Genomic DNA, 21,693 nt, shown 5'->3' on the forward strand with positions numbered 1-21,693 from the left:
GCAAATGCTCTGCTTGCCGAAAAGTCTGGCTGGCGAACCCTGCGTTTATGGGAATTGTTTTGCAACAGCCTTCATGTTTCAGCTTGAAACAATGGGGACGTGCCAGCATACCGTCTGTAACACAACGGCATTATTACGAGCCGAAAACCCTTTTTGTCAATTGGTTCAAGCACGTGGCTTCATTGTTGCGGTCACAGGTTGATGGCCGCCAAGATGATGGCAGGTCGCTAGGCAAAAGATATGTCAGATGAGGCTTTACAATGCTGCTTAACATGCATAGGCGTTTCCATTTTTTGAGTACATGCCCAGGTTGTGTGGGAATGCATCCCGTACAACTTCCAGGCGGCCACGCGGGCCCAGCCAGCTCTGGCAAATCCAAGCCACTGACCTGGCCTGTGCCTACCTCAACATCATGATGAATTGTGAGTTACAGCTTAAAATTGCCTCATCGAAAAGCCTATCCCTGGCTTGCAACATATTGCCCTATTACAACTAGAGGAAACGGACCTCTGAAGCCCCACCATATCTGTGTTACAAATTTACAAGAGCCATTTCAGTATCATTTTAATTCTCCTTAGTACGCAACACCTATATTGGCATCGGGACATCGCTCTGGGAACAAAGCCCAGCCTCTAAGACCGGGCAACTATCATGGAAATCACTCCCGAGCTTATTACTCAGGTAAATTTTCAACATGGCGCAATAACTTTAAAAATTTGCTCCTTCAAAGGTAGGAAGCTAGGCACCAGTGACTAATGAACAACTGGGCCCAATTGGGCCTTCCCCTATCCCGTTGGCCTTGCCGCTGCAACAGTATGGCCTCATGAGCAAGATCAGCACTGGGAACACGTACCTGGACGTAGTATTTTGTTTGCTTGTACCTCTTCTCTTGAAGCACCTGGTGCCGGTGTTGACATCGTTGCCCCAACGTGTCTGGCCTTCAAAGGCCGCGACAAAGTGCGTCACTCGCTGCATCGAGCACACCCAGCGTTCTTCCTATTACTGGTACGTGGTGTTCGCGGGTCCTAATGCATTTCCCGTCCTGGCGTATGGACCATGCACAGGACAGACCAATAAGGAAAGGCCGGCCCCAACCCACCACAGCAACAAGCCCCAGAGCCCGCCTCCTAGGTCAATTAAATTCCCCCTCCTTCCTTTTGGTTAACCCATAGGTACGACTCGGACAGCCAACCACCCAACAGCATCCTACAACGCGCCGTACTTAACCTCATCAACCGTGAAGTCCAAACGCTGCGGGAGTTAACGGATGCGGACGTGGCCATACGGAAGAAGCCCGCGAGGCCAGCGGACGGCGATGTGGACAACAAGGTCGCTGCAGCGGACAAGGGCGAGGATGAAACGGACAGCGGCAGCGATGACGATAGAGGCAAGGAGCATGCGTACAGCTTCAACTTGATGCCCAAGCCGGGGCAGTGGGTTGCCTTGAAGAACGGCATCAGGTCAGTCCCGCCCGCCCTCAACGGTGCACCACCATAGCAATAACCACCCCACGACCGACCTGCAGGGGTAGATTGTCCCAGGGCATGGCAATTTTGGGGTTCAACGGCGGCAATATGGGGAGGGCTGTGGACGAACTTCTCCCCGACACACATCATCAAGCCCGCTTGATTTGCTGAGTTGCTGAGCTATAAATGCATTGCTAGTCCACACACAGTCCATTAAAAAGCCCTCGCTGTCACGTTAAAAAACCGTGTCGAGGGTCGCCCCCTGTGTCCGGGAGCTCGCCCGGGTGCACGAAAACGCGCGCCTGCATGTCGCCACTCACATGATCGACTCGATGGGAGAAATCGTTATTGGCCATTTCTGCCTGCCTGCCTGCCGTATCTGCCTGATGACCGCACACGTGCGAAGGTTCATGCTGAATACTGAGAATCTGGATGACAAACAGAAGACCACCAAAGTGCGTTACCACCTGGAGTCGAGAGAGAAGGACGGCAACAAGCGGATCACGACGTTCCTGCAGGAGGCCCTGGAGGTGGGGGTAACCGTGGGTGTCTGGGTGGATGATAGTGGTGGCTTGTTGCGGTGAAGGCGGATGGACTCCTTAGACTCGCACAGATCAGGTCACAGGCCAGGATAGACCACTCGATGGTTCGCGATGGTGGACGGGCCCCTTCCGTGGGTGGGTTGGTTGGGTGCGTTACGTGCAACACGCGGCGATTACGTGCCCGTGTTCCCCTGACTGTGTTTAAATGCTCGAAAGCAGTTCTATAGAACTTTCCATAGATTTGTGCCATTCATTTCAAACTCTGACGGTTGTCTCTGTCGCAGATGCCAGGCCTCCTCTTTCATGCCTTATATCACCCTGCCCTCTCCTACCGCTCCTTCCTCGTTCCCGCTCCCGCTCCCGCTCCCACACAGGTCTACCGGCGGGAGCAATCCGCTCGGGTGGACCCCGCTCGCTATCTGTACATGCCAGTGCTGTCGGGCTTCAGGGAGCCCGCAGCTGCGGATGGGGACTCCGGCTCCAAACCCTCCGCCGTGTATAAGCGTTACAAGCTGAGCGAGGAGAAGACGTTCGCGTCTCTGTTCCATCCTGACAAGGAGGCCATTCTTAAGCTGGTGCGTGAGAGTGTGTGTGTATGTGTGCGTGTGTATGTGTGCGTGTGTGTGTATGTGTGTATGTGTGTGCGTGCATATGCGTTTGGTTGAGGGCCGGGCAACAGGGTGCGTGTGCTGCGAGCGTGTGTGTTTTGGTACAATAGACTGCATCACGAGGCGAGCGATATGTGATAAGCGATCAATGGCGAAGGCGGGATATGAAAAGCAGGTCCCGGGGGGGCCAACAGCCGTATTCTTGGAGCCCATCAATTCACCACCTCGCAGCCGTTCCCACCCCGGAAATGCCCCTTCGTCCTCGCGCCATGTTGCTCGCACGCACCGCGATGTCGTACACCGCCGCATCTCCACTGCCGTCGTAGTCGTCGTCCTTCCGCCCTCTCGCCCCTTTATCCAACCGGGCAATCAAAACCCCTCATCGAAACCCGCGCACAGGTGGAGCAGTTCCTGAATAAGACCGGCAAGTTCGCCATCCCCGGCTACCCACAGAAGCTGGGCTTCCTGCTTTACGGCCCGCCCGGCACAGGTAAGGCCCGCCACCTGCAAATTTAACCCCTGCTTACCGTATTGTCCATTAGGCCGTACCGTCCGCTAATCTCACTGTTGATACTTCCGGCGCACCGCTAGACAGGCCTTCCTGCCGTGCCCCTGGTTAGAGGTCAAGGAAGAGCGGAGCACACAGCTAACCAGCTGCATTGTTTCGCAAACGTCTAGCTTTTGGTCTGTTTGTTGGAGATCAACTTGGAGGTGCTGATGCGAATCTTTTTTTCCTTTTCTCAAACTTGTTATCGGTTCACAGTCGAACTAACCATTACTATTTTGCTTTCGTTCGCGCCTCGCTGATTGATCCATTGCTTCATTCCGTTCGCTTCGCTCCTCCCGCCTAATCAGGCAAGACCAGTCTAATTAAGGCGCTTGCGCAGCACACGAAGCGCTCGATTATCTCAGTACCGCTGTCCAAGATCTCCACTAACCAGGAACTCATGGTGAGCTGGGAACCCTAGGGTCGTGAGGGGACTTCATCTTTTTGGGGTAAAGACAGAGAAGACAAACATCGTGTGGGCCAGGATGCGAAGTGTGCAAACAACGACTATAAGGCCGTGCTCCTCACCTCTAATTGACCTCTTCCTCCCCCTGTCCCGCCCTCTTTCGGTTCCTCACCAGGACATCGTGTTCGACAACAAGCTACAGATTCAGAACAGCTCCGACTCCGCCATCTCACTCCCGTTCGAAAAGACAATCTTTGTCATGGAGGATGTAGACGCCGCAAGCAGCGTGGTGCAGCGCCGAAACCAAGACTCCGCGTCGCCGTCCGCCGCCGCTGCGCTCGACAATGTCGGGGTCCTTGCGCTGGCGGAGCAGCTTGCAGCTGCCAAGCTGGCGATCGCCGCCAAGGCCTCTGCCGCCGACTCCTCTCACGACGCCTCCAGCACCAAGGACGACGGCGAAGAGTCAGACGACCAGGATAGCGACAAGGAAGCGGAGGACGGCGGCGGCAGCAGCCGGAACCAGCCCGCAACAGCTTCCTCGGGCGCGCGCCGCGCCGCCGCCGCTGCTGCTGCCGCTGCCTCGTACGGCGCCGCCGCTGTAAGCAGCGGCAGCGGCTGGGAGCGGCCAGGTGTTGCCATCGGGCCGTCGCTTCCTCTGGGTGCCTTTGGCAAGGGCTTATTCAAGGGCGATGATGACCTCAACCTAGCGGGGCTGCTGAACGTGTTGGATGGTGTAGTGGACACTCCCAACCGCATCGTCATCATGACCACGAACCACCCGGAGAAGCTCGACCCTGCGCTCATTCGTCCAGGGAGGATTAACAAGAAGGTTGGTGACGTAGTCCGGGGCTCTGGGGGCGGATGGGCCGAAGGCGCGCGCGCGCGCGCGCTACTTGTACCGGCTACACATTCATGTATACCTTCTTTCTTCCCGCGGTTCAGTATATTTGAAGGTACTGCGTTTTGCGCCTCGGTGGTGGTGGGCATGGTGCTCAGATTGCCCTGTGCCGAGATAAAGATGCCGCTTGCGCTGTGCGATGTGAGTTGCAAAGTATGGGCAAAGCAGACCACACTTCAGCTGGTAAAGGCAAACGTTTCCGCCGTATAAAGTCCTCAAAACCGCGCACGGCACCCGTGCACGCGCAGCAGTGTCATTCATGCAGTCCCCTCTCCCCTGCCGCACCTCGAAACCGACTCAGAGCACAAGGGGAATACGAACTGCCCGGTGGTGCCGGGGCCCCCTGCTGCATCCGCAGCCCGTCACCTTTAAAGCCAAGGTAGCCGGGACCTGCGCGAGACGCGCATACAATCAACCGGTGTCCATGCGCCATACGCCCACATGTCTCCAAACGTACACCCGAAATGCCCCTTCAGCTTAGCAGCTCCTGCCCTGCCCAGCCCAGCCCTGCTCTGCCATGCCATGCCATGTTGTCGGTGGCCTCGGGTGTTCACGGTCAATCACGCGGCGCTGCTGCATGCAGGTGTACATGGGCCGCCTCCGAGTGACGGAGGCACTGTCCATGATGCGCCACTATTTCGGGCCTGTGAGTGCAGCGGACGAGGCGGCCCTGCGGGCGGTGTTTGTGGACGACCGACTGTCGCCGGCGGATCTGGAATCCATGTGTGCGGAGTACGACACGACGGCGGAGCTGGTGGAGGGCGTGGCGGCGCGGCTGGTGGCGGGCGAGGAGGCTTTTAAGGGTTGTTGAGGAGGCACGCACGTAGACAGACATATGTACACATAGCACGACGCAGACACATCACGCATGGGTTTGCTGCCGGGCACAACATTCTTTGGCGTGACAGAACTACCATATGGCTTAGTGGCACCCTTACAGCCTTATTGGCCTTATTGTGGCTGGCGAGTTCCAGAATGTGTGGACGGCACAGGCTGGCAGGCGGGGCAGCGATTGCCTCCGGGCCCCGAGGGCATCTAGGCAAGTTCTTAGCAGGCAGGTGAAGCGCGGGGCTGGGTTGGGCCATTGTCAACTGTGAACCGTGTTGTAGCTCTTGAACTGAGAACCTATGAACATGAGCGGGGTCAGAGCGCCATTCTCTTAATTCATTTCGTTTTTGTGCTATGGGCCCTACAAGGCATTATTTTTTCAATTTCAAATGCTGTCGTGGGCGGGAAAGCGCGTGCAGGAGCCAAGTGTGTAGTGTTTGGGCGCGTCACGCGGGGTGGGTCTTCCCTAGGTGGCCTTGTCGGGACGAGACCTCGTTTCTCGGGACCCGTGAAGGTATGCTGTGGCCATTTCCATCCTCTGTGCAGATGTGGTATCTAATATCGCATATGGCCAGGTTTTTCCCAAGCGCCTGCGTCACAGGCAACCCTTCAAATCTCTTCAAATGTTTTTCCGCTGCTGGTTATGGGTAGGACGGGTACGACAACCCATGACGAGTTACATTATCTGAGTTGATGGTGCGCACCGATTTAGCAAGGTCTTACTAGGGTTGTCCCCTTCGGTTCCCCTTTAGGTTAGCGCGAGGCAGGTCTGAAGACAAGACGATGTGTCCCGGGCCTGAGCCGTGCATGCACGCTCCGACACGGGCGATTCGTACGTGCGGGATTAGAAATATAGAAGCAGCTCATGCGTGTCTGCAGGTATGTGTCCCTGGCGGGAGTAGGCTCGAACCTCGTCCTTGTTTTGCTCGAGAAGACTTAAACAGATGATGGTCTTGATTTTCACCGCTTCACGTGTTTGCATTTGCCTTGCTGTTGAAATATCAAAACGATGATAGAGCAGAGCAGGGAGCGTCGGAGGGAAAAAGTATGGCTTTTTTCATGACCCGCGGTCGGACGCCGCGGCCAGTGAAATGTTAAATGCTTGGTGGTTAGGCGTAAAGGGTCGCGGTTGGTACCGCAGCTTGTTGCACTGCGGTTGTTCGTTTCATTCCGTTGCAAGTGTTTAAGAACGTTTTTGGGGCTGAATCGTCCTGTTTGAAGTGTGTCATACAGGTTATAGCAACCTGTTGTTGAGCCCCGTAGGTTTGTTTGACAGGGCGGATAAGAAAAGTCGCCTTCCTCTCCCCACGCGCTGCCTGCCACATCTCACCTCGCGTTCTGCTGCTTTTTGGGGGTGGGGTCTTCAGGCTACCACCCTCTTGAATGGTGGGCTGCTGGGGCATCGCATACAGAGCCTCTCAAACTTCTGAATGAGCTGTATGTATCGCTGTTCAAGGTGTGGGTTCTCGTCTTAAGCTTCCCAGTACAGTGCACGGTCCGTTGTGGCTCGATGGCCCTACCCTGGGGTTTCCCTTGGGGGTCTGGGGCTCAAAGCTGTAATACCTTCTACTACACGTGGTATACATCGTTACCACATATAATACCGCACAATAAATACAGCGTTGAGTGCGGCTCCATCGCAGCTCCGTCCCTCCGGATCCGCAGCCTCTGCTGTCAATCAGACAAACCCCTCCTCAAACCGCCTCCCAACGCTTTGTGTTCGCGGGTGTGGATGCAATGCAAGAACTGAAAACACCGATGAAATCTATGGAAAGCGGCAGGTGCTAACGCCACTCTGTCCCCATCTCGTCGCAACGCAGGCGAGCCCGTTTCGGCAGTCTTCCATGTCGTCCACTGGCATGCTCGGGCAGAGAGAGGCTCGCAGAGCCCTGGAGGGACACCTTTTTAAAAGGTAAGCGTTTGAAAGTCACCCAGGCAGGTCTGTGCGGGCCAAACTGCGATACTGCCCCACGTCCTTACGGCGGAGGGTTGTATCAAGGGCTAAGCGTCCCGCGGACTTGAGAGGCGAACCGTGGCCTCGGAATATCAGCTCCCCGGTACGGCAAAACATAATGTGACCACGCCCACCCTCCAGTAATTCAGGGCGCGTTCCAGCACTCCTAGATCAGCGCCCACAGGGGCGTCCCGACTTGCACATCAAACGCTCGGCAGCACTCCACCCGGCAGTATCTTACCGTGTTACCCCGTCTTTCCCCTCCCCTCTTGTCCCCCTTTTCCTTTGGACAAGAAGATAGCTCTCTTTCCAGCCCATAGCCCTATCCCCCATTCCAACATCACCACCACCGCTGCTGGTAAGCACGACAAGGAGGAAGCAACTAAACTAAAAACCATATATTCAACAATCCCCAGCTTTGCAAAGCTCTCGATCCTCCTGCTGCGGCAAAGGCAGCACCTGAAGCATGCATGATGGGAGTGGCGGCTCATTATCCCAGCCGGCCCGGCAAGAAGCCCTCATTACCCCGCCAAGCGCCACCCAGATACCACCTGACAACCTACCTGCCTAACTTGCGGCCTACCGACGAAAAGGAGCTGCTACTATAACCCTTTCACAGTTCTTTTCACTCCAAACCTGAACGCGTCAGGTCCCATTCCGTCGTCTCAGCCGGTTTTGGCTCCGATGGCCCTCCCTAAGCCCTAAAACCCCCATGGGCCTGCTAAGTGCATTTCCCGTGCGTGTGTGCATGTGTGCAGACATGAAGCTTATGACAGTGGCCATGAGCTCTCAATCTCGTAGCCCGATGCGGCGGCGGTAAGCCTTAGGTCGCAGCGCCTCCGCATGCTCCCGGCACGCGTCCGCGCCAAACAGCCCCCGTTCCGTCAGGATCTTGACCCGACGGGCCTTGGCTTGTTCTAAGAAGTATTGCCGTGGCACTTGCGGTTTCGGAGCCAGTGTGTCGTACCCCTCCATGCCCTTGGCCATCACGTGCTCCCGGAGGTGCTGCATCGCGTAGGGAGTCACACGGACTGGCTGCGGAGGCGGCGGCAGCTGTGTCAGCGTCCCCGCGGCTGATGTTTCAGTGGCGGCAGGGTCAGTGCCGTTGGCACTGCTAGCACCCCGTAGCGCAGCCGCTTGAAGGGGGCTGTGGTGCAACACCCAGGGTGTTCGCGGCAGCTGCTCGTAGTACTCCTTCATCTCACGCAGGTAACGCATTCGGTCCGTTTCAATGATGACCAAGTGAGGGACCTGCATGGGGATGACCCGTTGTTGTAAGCGAAGGGGCGGTTCGGTTGCGGGGTTAGGTATTCTCTTAGTAAGGGTTACGACATCAACGGCAGCTGATTGCAGGTTTGCGTGATGGGTGCGGAGAGAAGGGCACCAGGGAGCGGGTTGACAGCCCCATTTTCAGGATTAGCTTAAATACTTGCACGATTCCAACGGAGGCGCCCTGGTCCTAGCCTGCAATGTATCCCGTGTCGACGAAAACACAACTTTCCGCACCTTCGACAGCATGCCCCTAATCGACGGGTTGTTTGGCTTTTCAACGCATTGATGCCTACGTTTCAAGCCTAAAGCGTCTAAAATGCGGCGGTGGAACCAAGGTGTGCCGGCAAATCCTCGCCGAAGGGTGACAAACAAGGATTTCACAACTTGTGTAGCTCCCTCTGACATGATAGGTAGTTTTCAGGCGGATTTTGTAAGCTAGGGCACCCTCACCGAGCCCAAGATGGCATATTAAACTGGCTACCGGTGCGCATGTTACAGCTAAAGTAATATCAAATCGCACCGTGTTATGGAACTTAGGTCTAGCGGAAATCATGCAGCTTGGCATGTCAGCAATGAATTACGGTCCGTACAGAGCTTGCTGCCAGACCAGAGGAAATCAGAAATAACATTTCCTAATCCGGTGCAACTGAATCATTCAAAAAAGCAACTTCTCAACTATTCACAATTATTTCTATGCTAGGTTGCACCACGAACGACTTTACGTTGCCTGCGCCCCTGCAATGATGTTCCACCGTTATAAAGTTCTTATATAAGATCGTATCAAAGGCTTTAAGAAATAATGACGGCACCACCGCAGCCCTGCCTTGGGTACAGCTACGAGCCCCCGCCAGGGCACAAGACGCATTTCTGTGTGTCATGTCAGTTTCCTATCGCAGTGTATGCGCGTCTGTACCCCTGCCTCCACACATATTGCCTGGCATGTGCGACGGATATGGCCACCTGTTTCCTGTGAGTTGGGCGGTGATACACGCCGCATCGCGGAGGCTCCTCCTAGGTGGCAATGCGATCCAGGAGTCCAATGCTGGCTTGACGTGCCATGGGAGCTCCCCTGTGTTACAAGGCCTGCTCCACAGTTCCACACTCGTTAAGAACGCTGCCTGCCCTCCCCTTCTTCCCTCGCGTTAGCGCTTGGATCACGCCTCGGGTCCCCTGCCTTCTCCTTACTTCCTCGCGTCCTCTGCAGCTGCCAGGCTAACATAGCAAGGCTGGAACGGATACCCAAGTCACGTGAGCACAAGGTCTTCATCTCACCGCTGACGCTCCAAAGCTTCAAAAGTAGGTTCTGCGTATACCCGTGAATCCGCCAGGATCTTACGGTATGCGCACCACAGCGCTCCGCCTATACCGGCCATGTAGCGTGCCCCGAGCAGGGGCAAGGGATCTCAACGAAGGGACAGCTAACCTAAAGGGAACCGGGACGGTGTTTTGATATCCCTCCTGGCGCCCTTCGGACCTGCCCTTGGAGCGGCCGCTGAGGCAGTCGCGAAGGAGGGCTGCACCTCATTGCCTCCACGGTTGGAGCGGGTGTTGGAGAGTGATCAACACTCATATCCCACAGAAGTGTGAGGGGAAGTAACCCGGCTCGAAGGGGCGGCAGGGCGCTTTTTCTCGCCAACAACGGGGCTCTACCAGAACTTCGACATGCGGAGGGACGCGACTGCTAAGTCACACAGGGAACCTGATCTGTGCTACCCTGTCTTCGCTAGCCTTGTACCGCCCTCAATGGCGCCTCGTTCTGCTGTGTCCCCACCTCACCTCACCCGCTATACCAGGCGAGGAGGACCTCGCGACGCACACCCGCCGTGCACACCAGCAATTGCTCAGCTCAGCAGCCATCCGCAATGCGGGTCGTCCCAAACAGGCCGCCACAGCTCAACAAACTCAACAAATGCCATCACAGCAGCAGCAGCAGCAGCAGCAGGCTCCCATTCAACTGTCGCAACAGCAGCACAAGCAGCACCACCAACAGCAGCAACAGCAGCAGCAATTACCGCAGCCTCAACAACAGCAACAACAACTACAGCAGCAGCCACCCCAACAGCAGCAGCCACAGCACGGGCCAATGCCTGCGCCCCCGGCACCGCCTCCCCTAAGGATGGATCATGCAATTCAAGCTGCACAGCAAGCAGCAGCACAACAGCACCAACAACAGCAGCAGTACCCGCCGCCGCCGCGGATGATACCGCCCCCGCAGCCTCCACAGCTCCCGCCGCCGCCGCCCATGCAGACACCTGTGGGACAGCCGGGCATGCCTTCGCAGCAGCAGCAACAACAACAACAACAACAGCAGCAGCAGCAACTGGCCATGCAAATGCAGGGCATGGCTGCCGGTATGGCGCCACAGCAGGCAGCTGCGGCGGCAGCCATGTTCAACGCACTGACGGGAGCGGGCGGGCAGCACATGATGCCGCAGGCCGCGGCCGCAGCTGCGGCGGCCCTGGGGATGCAGGGCATTTTGGGAATGCAGGGAATGCCGGGTCCCATGGGGATGCAAGGAATGCAGGGAATGCAAGGCCCGATGGGGATGCAGGGCCCGATGGGCGGCATGCCGATGCCGTTCCCGTTCCAATAATTCGTGACAGTTTGTTGCCCGCTGTGTAAAATCAATCAGGTGTGTGTGTGTATCATCCTGGGGCCTCCAGGGGAGCAAAGATCTATCCTCCAGGTGGCGGAGGGGTTGCTCGGATCGGCGTGGCATTTTTTGGCAGTGCGCACGTGCATGAGTGGAGGCGGAAAATGAATTAACACGTTGAGGGTATTCAGCTTTTGGTTGGGGTCCTCTTTGGTGCTGTAGGAGCCTGCAAGAGCCCTCGTGGGACGTGTCAGGGGTTATTAACTAGCCTAGGGGCATGTTGCGTGCCGGCTTACAGTGCTGGCTCCCGTCCTGCTGTTGCTGCTGCTGCGGTGGTGTCATCCTTCTCGAGGCGCAACCGGTCATAACATGATGGAGTGTGGCAGGGCCTGAAGACTAGACCAGGTGGCGTGAGGGCTTGACACTGTCTTGGGCAGCCCGCAAGGCCAGCTGACCGCGCGGCGGTGCTTACAATTCACCTCCTTTAGGTCGCAGCGGCAGATAGGATGGTCGAGAAAGGACAGGGGATTGCCCGGCTTCGGCCAGGTATTCGCAGATAGGATGGTGATGACATGACACTGTCTGGGGAAGGTCTGGGCTTTCAGAGTGAGCACTCGGAAGGTATGTTGTAGGTCTGGTGGTGGTGGCTATGGCTATGCTGCAACGCACGGGACAGTTACGTTTGCCGGTTATGTGTGTATATGTGTGCTACATCTTAAGTTACCTCGGTCACCAGACGTGTAATCCGACTGAAAGCCTGCACAAGCTATGCGCCCAGGAGAACTTACCTGATCTCCATCCCTCCGCGTCTTCTAACTTACAAAAGCTGCTATTTCTTCCCTAACTATAACTCCGATCAACCCCCAGCGGCCAGCTACAGACGGAGAAAAATAGCCAACCTATGCATGGGGAAAACCATTCTTCCGGAAATTTCTATTGTCGACAAGCATAAACATGTTGCCATGGTTCAGCCAGGTTGTCCCGGCAAGAGTCAGGTCAGTGCTTCATGTCTGGTTGCTTTCCGCCTAAGCTAAAATCTTTTGGTGACAAAGTTGACCGCCCTTCTTTTAACAAGAACTCGGAGCTCGGAGGTCATTGGCCCGTTGTGCAGAGACTGGAACGGGTAATACAAGTGGCCCACTGCGCTTCACAATTTGACCTGGAGCAAAACCTTCTGCCGACAACCTATCAAGGCATATCCACTTTGGAGGTGTTCACATGTGGGCGACTCGGGCTGATTCGCTGTTTATTTGAGCAAATTGGACTCCAATCAGGGCGAATAGGATCCTTGGGGCCAGGAATCCTTGATTTGGCCTGATCCGCCTGATTTTTCCTAAACATGAAGTCATTCAACAAATCCATTTTCCATCCTTTAATATCTGATATGTACATTTCTTTGCAGCTAATTATACAGAAAGCGCCTAGAGTGAATTTCGGTAATAATCGAGGCCATATATATACAAGTAAGGCGGAACTAATCACAAAAACAAAACGTATAACCCATTGTTCTTAGACAAAGCTGGCTTGCCTTGTGTTGAGGATAGTCATGGCGCATCGGCTGTTCGGCAAGTCGTTTGAGAACGCAAATTGAGAAGTCGTCTGCATTGGAATTCTAATGTCGTCAAAATTCAGAAATTCTGAACACTCCTCAGGTTTTATTAGGTACTGCAACCTGTAGTAAATTCCAGGGTCCCGGGTCACGTGAACTCATTTCCTAGCATTCAAGCACCGTATACTTAAAACATTCACAAGCCTTGCAGTAATTAGGAACCTAGAACGCTGCACAACGTACACCTCATAAGTTTTCGTAGAAAGGCATATATTTCCTAGGACTTTGACCAACTGCTTGGACCCTGGAACAAAATTCTGGAAAGGGAAAATGTACTTTACGTACTTACAGAGAAAAGTACATTTCGCGGTACGTAACTTACATGTACTGATGAATATAACTTGGTTACGGTTACCTGTCCGCTGATAGGTACCTACAAGATTTGTTTATCATTTACGCTCTTTCATTGATAAAACGTTCTACTACATGCACACCGTCATAGCTTGGATTTCTGAGGCATTTCTGCTTCTGCAGTAGTAAAATATTGCCATGTCTAGGGTCAGTACGTGTGGAAGTAAGGACCGCCAGCAGGACATAAATGGATTTATATAAGACTGACATCTCATACAGATCACACAACCACTATTCAGTGGGACATGAGTCTCTGTTTGCAATCCGTAAGTTGTACTTTAAAGACGGCCACGTGTAGAGTCACAGTTATCTTCACCTACCAAAATAATTGCTTCGTCTTCTTAACATTTTATGTTACACACCACTGGATAAGCTATATAGGCAATGCGACGTTTGGCTGGATAATCGTAACTCCACGCCAGAATTCAGAGAAGCTTGCTGCTGCTGCTGCTGCTGCTGCTGTGAGAAAATAACTCGCAAATGCAGCTTAGTGACTGCTAGAGAGATGGAAGTAGATGTTAATTCTTCACGTCATGGTCCATCTACGCACTGTGTGCGCCGCAGCCTTGACGCAAAAGGCAGTTACTATCCATTAACCTGCCCAGCGCAGGACCCTGCAGGGCCGCGCGATGTGCACACCGCTACCAGTTACACCAATACAAAAGAAACTGGTATTACCAGCTTGTTATCCCAGCCCATTTCATCAAGGCCGAGCGAGTTGCTACCGCAAGCAACTTCAACATTCGGGGGAGAGCCCAGGCGTGCTTGGACACCGGTGCCCATACACCGCCTTCAAGAACGGCCACATCGCCGCATTTCTTCAATGACCGCCGGCTCCGGCGTGTCAGCCGTCCACCGCTCTTCCCTCCTGGCTCCGCCGCTTTCTGACCTTCCCACCTCAACAAGCCTACCCCCACAACAAGTACCAGCAATGCCGCGACCCATACCCCCGCCTTTATGCGTTCACGCATATGCGACTCAAATCCTCACTTCCCAGGGAGCAGTCATGGTCCCGAACGACCCATGCGGCGGCGCCATGCATGCAACCTCCCACCGCACCCCCTGGCTCAGTGCCTCAGTGACCGCCTTCGACAACGGCGCTTTCCGTCCCTACCACAACCTACACGAATTGGCAGGCTTCGACGTGCCAACTATCCCCTACGCAACACGCGGGCCAGGCCACACCTCCCCCCAGCCTCAACCCCACGCGCTGTCCCATGTCAGACCCCCTCTTAAACGCAGTCATTCGGCGTCCATCCGGCTGTGGTCCTTCTCCTTGAAGGAGCTCAAGGGCATCGGCGGGGCCACTAGGGCTGCGGCTAGGACTGGGCCCGGTGTCAGTGAAAAGGGTAATCCTGATGAGGAGCTGCTCAGGCCCAGCCCCGGCGGTGATGGAGCTAATCTGCTCGGCACCAGCGGGCACTTTTTCCGTACTGTTTCGATCAGCAGTCAAGCCCGCAGGGCCAAATCGATGATCCACTTGCCCCGCCTCTTCGTCTCAGCGCCCCAAGGCGTGGATAGCAAGGGGCGCGTATCGGTTGCTGCTGCTGGCCGTGGGGAGGAGGAAGTGGTGCAAGGCGGGTGCAGTGGGAGAACGTCAGAAGCTGCGCTTGCAGTGCCAGCGGCAGTGGCCTCTGAGGATGTCCCAGCCGTCGCCGCTGCCGGCGGCGCGGTAGCCTTGCATAAACCGCGTGAGTTTCTCATCCGGTCTTGGAAGTCGCTGCGCTCCGTGGCCGTGGTGAACCAGGGGTCAGTGGCGGACGTGGCGTGCAGCAGCTGCAATGAAGATAAAACCATGGCTGCTGTATCAGCATCCACACCATGCTACGGCAGTATCGGGATGAGCCACCTGCCACCCGCACCTGCAAGCTACACCCGGACAGCAAGTGGGGGCTGCAGCCCTGTCAGCGCCTCCGCGGTGGGCGCTGAAGGTGCAGCTGCCGCCACCACCGCCGCCAGCCGCGGAGCTGCCGATGGCGGAGGTGGCGGAGGTGGCGGAGGTGGCAGCCCGGAGCCCCTCCGCGGCAGCTGCGGCAGCTACGCAACCGTGAGGTCGGGAGCGCTACAAAAACAGTTAGGGGCCGCGTTCAACCGGAAGCAGGATGAGGGTGCATGCGCAGCAGCTTCGCGCCGACATATAAGTGCCGTACATTGGCATCGGTTTCGGCCGTTCTCCAAGCTGAGCGACGTCCCGACGCGGACTTTCCATTTAGCAACGGCATTCATCTTCGTGGCGTGCATGTCCGTGTTTACGTCCTCGGTAAGCGCGTTGCAGGGAGACTGGTATGGAGGTGGGGTCTCTTACGGTGACGATGGTTACCTTTTGCGGGTGACGAGCGACTCACCATTCCTGCCCCCCTTGCCATTACGGACCTTACTTAAGATGGCCCGGTTTTCAAATCTTCCATTCCCAGCCTCCTGGGCCCTATGGCCCTGCTGCCAACCTGCCTTCACCTCCTGCCTGCAGGCCCTGCTGCCGGCCGCCCAACCCGATTTGGGATTGTCCCCAGCTGTGGTCGGCGGCGCGGCAGCGGCGGCTCTGGTGCTGCCAGCCCTGGTTCATTTTCCCATGACCGCGTGGTGGTTGGGACGACTGGGCCCCCGATACACCCAGGTGGGCCCCGGCTGTCCTGCATGCGTGTGTGTATGGACGCGTGTGCACGTGCGCACAACTGCACACTGCCTGGTTCGGCCGCTCCGTTCTTCTCGTCTTCGTTCCCCATCCCGTCTTCCTTCAGTCTTTGCGTTATTCTGGCACACCTTAATCCACACGTGCATAGGTCCCCCTGCTCCGGGGTTCTTGAATATATAGTTATGTTTTTATCTAGCTATATATATTGCATCTTCGAGCGTATACTGGTCTGCCTAAATCATTGTAGGTAGATGTACAGTATTTTTAGCTGGTGCATAAGTGGTTTACCTATCCCCGCGACCTTACTTCAGCTGTCATGTTTTCGTTTCTCAGTTCCATGCACACAGACATACATACAAAAACCCCGAGATGCGCTCGTGATGAGCAAACCCAGCAGGACTCCCCCCGTGCTTACACTCGCTAAACAGGTGCTCCTCTTGCTGCTGACCGCTCCCGCGCTGGCTTGCATGGCCCTTGTGGATTCTGCCTCCGCATTCATCCTGATACGCATCATCTCGGGGATTTTGCTCCTGGCCTTAACATGCACGCAGTGAGTGTGCGGTACCTGTGCCTAGAGCTGTGCTCCACTCTGCCGGTTGTGAGTACTGCTGGCTAAACTTACGGCACTGGGTTGGGGACCTTGACGGCGGAGCTTTGGGTTCTGCATTCTGATTCCTGGCGGGCGGTTGCGGGGCCGTTGGTTTGTTTTGATTTTGTTTGGGTCGGGTCGGGTTGGGTCGGGTTGGCAGTTGGCGGCCTCCCCCAGGCTTTCCAATCGTTCGCCAGATCACACTGCGCCGCCCCTCGCTCATCTCACCTGACCCGCCGCCGGCTGCAGGTTCTGGTTGGCTGCCACCATCCGGCCCCACGAGCTGCCCAGCGCCCTGGCCCTGTGCACCTGCTGGGGCAGTGCGGGGGCGGGGGCGGCCCTCCTTGTGTTACCCCTGCTGGCGTCTGGGCTGCAGCGCTGCTGCTACCCCACTGCCCCGTCCGCCGCCTGGCGCTCGGCCTTCTACGTCCCTGCCGCCGCGCTCGTGCTACTGGCGTTTGCGACTTTTGCCTTCGGTCAGGACACCCGCTTTGGAGACCTCCTTGATCGGCGAAAGCTGCCGCTGCCGCTGCCGGTGGACAAAGCAAGGCCGTCGCTGCCGTCGCTACCGCCGCCATTGCTGCTGCAGAGCAGCGGTGCAGGCGGCGGCGGCGGCAGCATGCGCACTGGGGACCATGAGCACGTGCAGATGGAGGGCGCCGCGCCGCAGTCGCCGCCGCTGCCGCTGCAGCGACTGCGCAGCGTAGGCACGCAGATGAGCGGCGGTCTGCGGCGGTCTGTCAGACCTTGGTCGACAGCGGAAGCGACTCCGCTATCAGCTGCAGCACGCACTGAAGCACAAGTGGACGCGGGGCCCGGGTCACCGTTGACAATGGGATCGGGACCGGGACTTCACGGCAGTCCACAGGAGCGGGAGCGGGAGCAGGCCCAGGCGGTGCATGGGACTCAACAGGCGGTTACGGCACCGCCAGGAGGCAACAAAGTAGCGATACGATTGGGACCACCGGTGGCCGCAGCTAGTGACGGCTCTTTCTCAGCAGCCGACTGCCGCAGCCGTCAGTCCATGTCCTCTGCGCCCTACTCCGCTCCGCCCTCGGACATGGACACCGCCACGGACGGCCAAGGAGCTGGGGAACAGTGCTCGGGGAAGGAGACGGCCGCTGCACCGCTATCGAGCCGCCGCGGCGGGAGTGCACCTCAGCTACCCATAGCTGCATCCTCCTCGTCCGCGCCGCAGGCATCTGTTGCACCACCACCGCCACCATCCGCGCCACAACTGTTACCGCCGGCGCCGCTAACCCCACTCGTCTCCCAAGCGCCAACGCGGGCACTGCTGAGTGGCCGGTTGTCACCGCTTGGCAATGCACGCAATATACACCATCATGAGCAGCACCACCACCGGCAGCAGCAGCACCAGCAGCGGCACTCTCACCCTCAGCCCTATCCCAACCAGTACAGTCACAACCTCCACAGCCGCGCTGTTGCCGGCCGAGAAAGCATCAGCTCCTCCAGGCGGCAACAACTGGAGGACCACAGCCGCAGCAGCCCACAACCCAAGGCTGCATCCCCCGTCAACGCGTATGCACCATCCTCAGCATCCGCATCGGCAGCAACGAATAGTGCTGCTCGGCTTGGGCTGGTGGCCTCCGGCGCTTCCTCTCCTTTACAGCATCCGCATCAACCTGGGCCCTGCATGGTTTCAGAGCTGGCCACCCTCCGAGAGGTGGATCCAGATTCCGACCCCGACCCCGACCCCGACCCCGACCCGGCGGTCGGGAAGCAGCAACGGCAGCAGCGACAGCAGCAGCACGCGTACGCGGCGGGAGGCATGGTGATGGAGGAAGCCGAGCATGCGCCTGTGCCGGGGTTTCAGGCAATGCTGGCCGGTTGCAGCGACCGTAGACCGAGCCGAGTTGGAGTTGAGAAGAAGGGGCTTCCTCCGGCTGGGGAGAGAAGCAGCGCCGCCTTTGGTACTTCCGCCGCCCTCTGGAACCCACCTACATCCGAATCGGCGCTGAATGAGGGGCAGGAGTCTCCGGTCGCAGACGACCTCTCGTACAGCCACTACCATCACTCCTTAACTTCCCCCTACGTACAGACGTACGACGCCAAGGCTAGCTTGTTGAATCCGTACGTGCTGGTGCTGGCGGTAGGCTATGGGTAAGCGGCTTTTACGAGATCAGTTTTGTGGTGTTGTGCGTGCTGGCTCTGTTGCCTTGTGTGGGGTTGGGAGATCGTCTCGCCCTCATGCCCAGTCCCCAGTGGTTTCACCGTTCTAATCCAAAACCTTGGATCTAGGATTCAAACATCCACCCTGCCCCTGGAGCCCCTTTCCACCACACCCACACCCGCACCCGCACCCGCAGCCGCTCGCGTCCACTCTGCAGCTGCCTAAACCCCGCTAGGTTTCCAGGTCGCCAGACCAGGACCTGGACCTGCTTGCAGCCACTCACTCGTCCGCTTTCCCTTCACCCGCAACTCAATACCACACCCATCCGCCCACGTCACCCAACCACCCCGGCAGCTGCTGCTTCGGTACTCAGCTAGTAGCCCTCAACAGCCTACCAATCTACCTAGCTCAGCGCTTCGCACTCAGTCCCGTGCGCGCGGGCGGGCTAGCCAGCCTGGTGGGGCTTATGCAGCTGGTCATGAGGCCCGCCGGAAACGGGCTGGTGGGGCCCGTCACGGGGCTGAGGACGAGGCGGGGGCCCGAGGCCGAGGAGGAGAAGGAGGATGGGGACGCAGCGCCGTCGTCAGGCGGGGGAAAGCACTGCTCCTGGTGCTGCTGCTGTTGCTGCGGCGGCGGCGGCAGCACAGGCGGCCAGGGCACGGGTTCAAGACTGGGACTGGGGTTGCGCGGTCGTCTGTGGGTGCTGTGGGGTAGTCAGGGGGCCGCGGGGATGTTCTGCTTGCTGCTGGGCGCTGTAGGACCTGGCAGCCTGGCGGTCACCGCGACCTGTGTGGTGCTGTTCGCTGCGTCCAGCCAGCTGGTGAGGCGGAAGGGTCGGGAAAGTGGGAATAAGTGAAGAGAGAGAGGGACCGCGGCTGGGCAGGTTGTGTCTCGACGATGTCGCCATTGCCTAGCTACTTAAGGGGGTTAGCCATGAACCGTTTGCAGTATGAACGGAGGGCTGTAGCCGCCAGCGGTGTCGTCTCCACCAGCCGCACCAGGGCCCCACCTCCCCCAATATGCACACACACGCACACGTATACACACACGTACACACACATGTGCCCGGGTGTGTGGCGGTGTCTTAAGGGTACCGGTATCTTAAGATATTTATCGCCAAGGCTGTCCCAAGTAGCAAGGGAGGCTCCCCCCAGTGAGAGGCCACTTGCAGCGCCTCCGGAAATGGGCCGTCCACGTTGAGCCCTAAATCGGCCCCTTTTATGGACCCCATGCTGTTGCCGATTTTACCGTCGACTGGCATCTGTGAAACTGTATATCTGTACGTCTGTACATCTGTATGTTCATCCTCACAGTCGCATCAACGTGACTGACGAGGAAACGGACCAACAAAACGAACGATGTTGGCTGTAGGTAGCCTCGGTATCCGGCCCCATTCCCGTCCCCCTTCCCGTCCCCTTCCCATGCCCGCCTCCATCGCCAACTGGTTCCCAGGCTGGAAGCATGCTGATAGCGCTGTGTGCGCTGCTGCCGCCGCTGCCGGCCCCGCGGCTCCGGCCGTCCTACACGGCCGTAGTAGGCATTGTGAGTGGCGGCGGCCTCATGGGGGCGGTGGTCCTGCAGACCGCGTTCTTCTCCTACCGCGGGTGCGTACGAGGAAAGCGGCTGGGCCCTGGGATAAGACCGGGGCCGATCTGGGCCGGACTGTGCAAGGCAATGGCGGGAAAGGGGAATGAGAAGCCGCGGCACGGCGCTGCGAGGCAGAGGCCGTCGTGTACATCCCGGCTGGGCCATCCGTGTGCAGGACTGTGTGCGACTGGATGAAGCGCCTGTTGTACGAAGGAATGAATGTGCGCCGTACTTGTACATGCACTTTACTTTTACATACACTACGTTAATCATGTCAAGGCAGATGACGTCTCCTTCCCGTTTCCACGTCGCGCCGGTGCACATGTTGATTTGTTATTTGGCTGTGCTGATGTTTGCAGGCTGACCTCCCCGAGCAGCTGGATCTGGATGGGTGCGACGACAATGACCGCGTCCCTCCTTACGGCAATGCTTGCAGCGGGGTGTTGCCGCGGCGGCGGCGCTGGCGGCGGCTACCTGGAGAGCTGCTGTGTTTCGACGCCGCGGCGAGATGCCACAACGTGACCCGCCAAAATAATCCGCAGTTGGCTGAGTTGAAGGTCTGGAGGCTTACGACTACCTGACGGCCTTCACATGTGCTGGTTTGTCCGTCAGGAGCACTAACATGGGTTATGTTGGAAATGTGCGGAGGGGCACTCCTCTTCCCCCACGGCACCTAACAATACGGGGGCTATGGTTGCTGCTTTTGCTGTTACTGCTCGTGTTGATGCGGCCGGGAAAACATTACCCGGAGCTAGACACCGCTGCGTGAACAGCTGCCAGCTGTGAGTGACTGCCTCCCCACACATCCCCCAACTCGTTGACTCTACCCGCTACGGCAGGTCAGTATGTGCACGGGGACTGCAAGATGGTAAGCTCCGAAGCCTATATGCGCGAGTAGGTGTGGATATGTCTGCTTTTGTACTATGTATAGCCTCTGTCGCAATGCTTAGTTCGTGTTCCATCATGTCCAGTCATACGAGGATAAGCTCTATTATGAGCTCCTTCCTGGTGTAGTTGCCGCAATGCTCAGACGGACGAAAGTACTGAAAGCCGAGTGCCATTGCTATGTCGTCGGCAACCTGCTGGTTACTGGACTGTACTTGCAAGCTGAGGGAGATGATGGCGATACCAGGGAGGGGAGAAGAGGAGGACAAGCCTGCTGGTCTTTTTAACAAAGAAGTATAACCCATGTTATGAGGATAAACGCATGCAAAGCAAAAGTCTTTTTGATTTTGGTAATAAATATAACCTGCACCTTGCACGAGGCTGATGTTGTCCTCAGGGGGAGGCATGTCAGGATGTGTATGTGCCACCTAAGAGTCATGGCCGGCAGCCGGCAGGTGCGGCAGTCTGAGGAAAGGACACACGCATGGTTTGGAGATCCCGGGGGGTTCGGGCTTGGCTTAGGAATACGAAGTGGAAAGGAATGATGCCTTTGATTTCAATAAAATATGGTGAGAATTGTTTGGAAAAGCGCTATGCACTCCCATAATGATGATGAACAAAAGAATAGCATATTAATGGATGGAAGGGATGCAGAATTGCAACGTGAGGAGAGGCTTGGTAATATGATGCATCAAGCTGGATAGTGGATACCTCTGTTGCGGCTGATGGCAAGGCCAGGATCCTATGCACCGCGCAACTGTCGCTTGCCCAGACTACAGCCGTTGGAGGTCTTCT

The 21,693-nt window shown here is 57.1% G+C and overlaps 4 protein-coding genes across 4 annotated transcripts; 3 read left to right on the top strand and 1 right to left on the bottom strand.

The window, feature by feature from the left end:
- Positions 1 to 651: 651 nt before the first annotated feature.
- VOLCADRAFT_116304 (uncharacterized protein) lies at positions 652 to 5,278 on the top strand (the record flags this gene model as incomplete). The annotated part of the gene is made up of 9 exons (XM_002947016.1): positions 652 to 681; positions 815 to 1,005; positions 1,173 to 1,460; positions 1,873 to 1,996; positions 2,383 to 2,583; positions 3,016 to 3,106; positions 3,472 to 3,566; positions 3,745 to 4,608; positions 5,051 to 5,278. The coding sequence occupies 9 exons, from the start codon at positions 652 to 654 to the stop codon at positions 5,276 to 5,278; spliced, it is 2,112 nt and encodes a 703-aa protein (XP_002947062.1).
- Positions 5,279 to 7,188: 1,910 nt separating this feature from the next.
- On the bottom strand, positions 7,189 to 8,926 carry mrpL30 (mitochondrial ribosomal protein L30; the record flags this gene model as incomplete). Its single annotated transcript, XM_002947156.1, has 2 exons — positions 7,189 to 8,500; positions 8,756 to 8,926. 2 exons carry the CDS (start codon positions 8,924 to 8,926, stop codon positions 8,039 to 8,041), a joined length of 633 nt encoding a protein of 210 aa, XP_002947202.1. The 3' UTR covers positions 7,189 to 8,038.
- A 547-nt stretch (positions 8,927 to 9,473) lies between these two features.
- Positions 9,474 to 11,114, top strand: VOLCADRAFT_87316 (uncharacterized protein; the record flags this gene model as incomplete). Its single annotated transcript, XM_002947017.1, has 3 exons — positions 9,474 to 9,490; positions 9,726 to 9,769; positions 10,657 to 11,114. 3 exons carry the CDS (start codon positions 9,474 to 9,476, stop codon positions 11,112 to 11,114), a joined length of 519 nt encoding a protein of 172 aa, XP_002947063.1.
- Positions 11,115 to 13,897: 2,783 nt separating this feature from the next.
- VOLCADRAFT_87317 (uncharacterized protein) lies at positions 13,898 to 20,911 on the top strand (the record flags this gene model as incomplete). Its single annotated transcript, XM_002947018.1, has 8 exons — positions 13,898 to 15,334; positions 15,542 to 15,688; positions 16,135 to 16,256; positions 16,545 to 18,416; positions 18,781 to 19,246; positions 19,879 to 20,030; positions 20,373 to 20,404; positions 20,853 to 20,911. 8 exons carry the CDS (start codon positions 13,898 to 13,900, stop codon positions 20,909 to 20,911), a joined length of 4,287 nt encoding a protein of 1,428 aa, XP_002947064.1.
- Between the last annotated feature and the right edge of the window lie 782 nt (positions 20,912 to 21,693).

Source organism: Volvox carteri, assembly GCF_000143455.1.
Source record: "Volvox carteri f. nagariensis unplaced genomic scaffold VOLCAscaffold_5, whole genome shotgun sequence".
In the NCBI taxonomy this organism is placed as follows: domain Eukaryota; kingdom Viridiplantae; phylum Chlorophyta; class Chlorophyceae; order Chlamydomonadales; family Volvocaceae; genus Volvox; species Volvox carteri.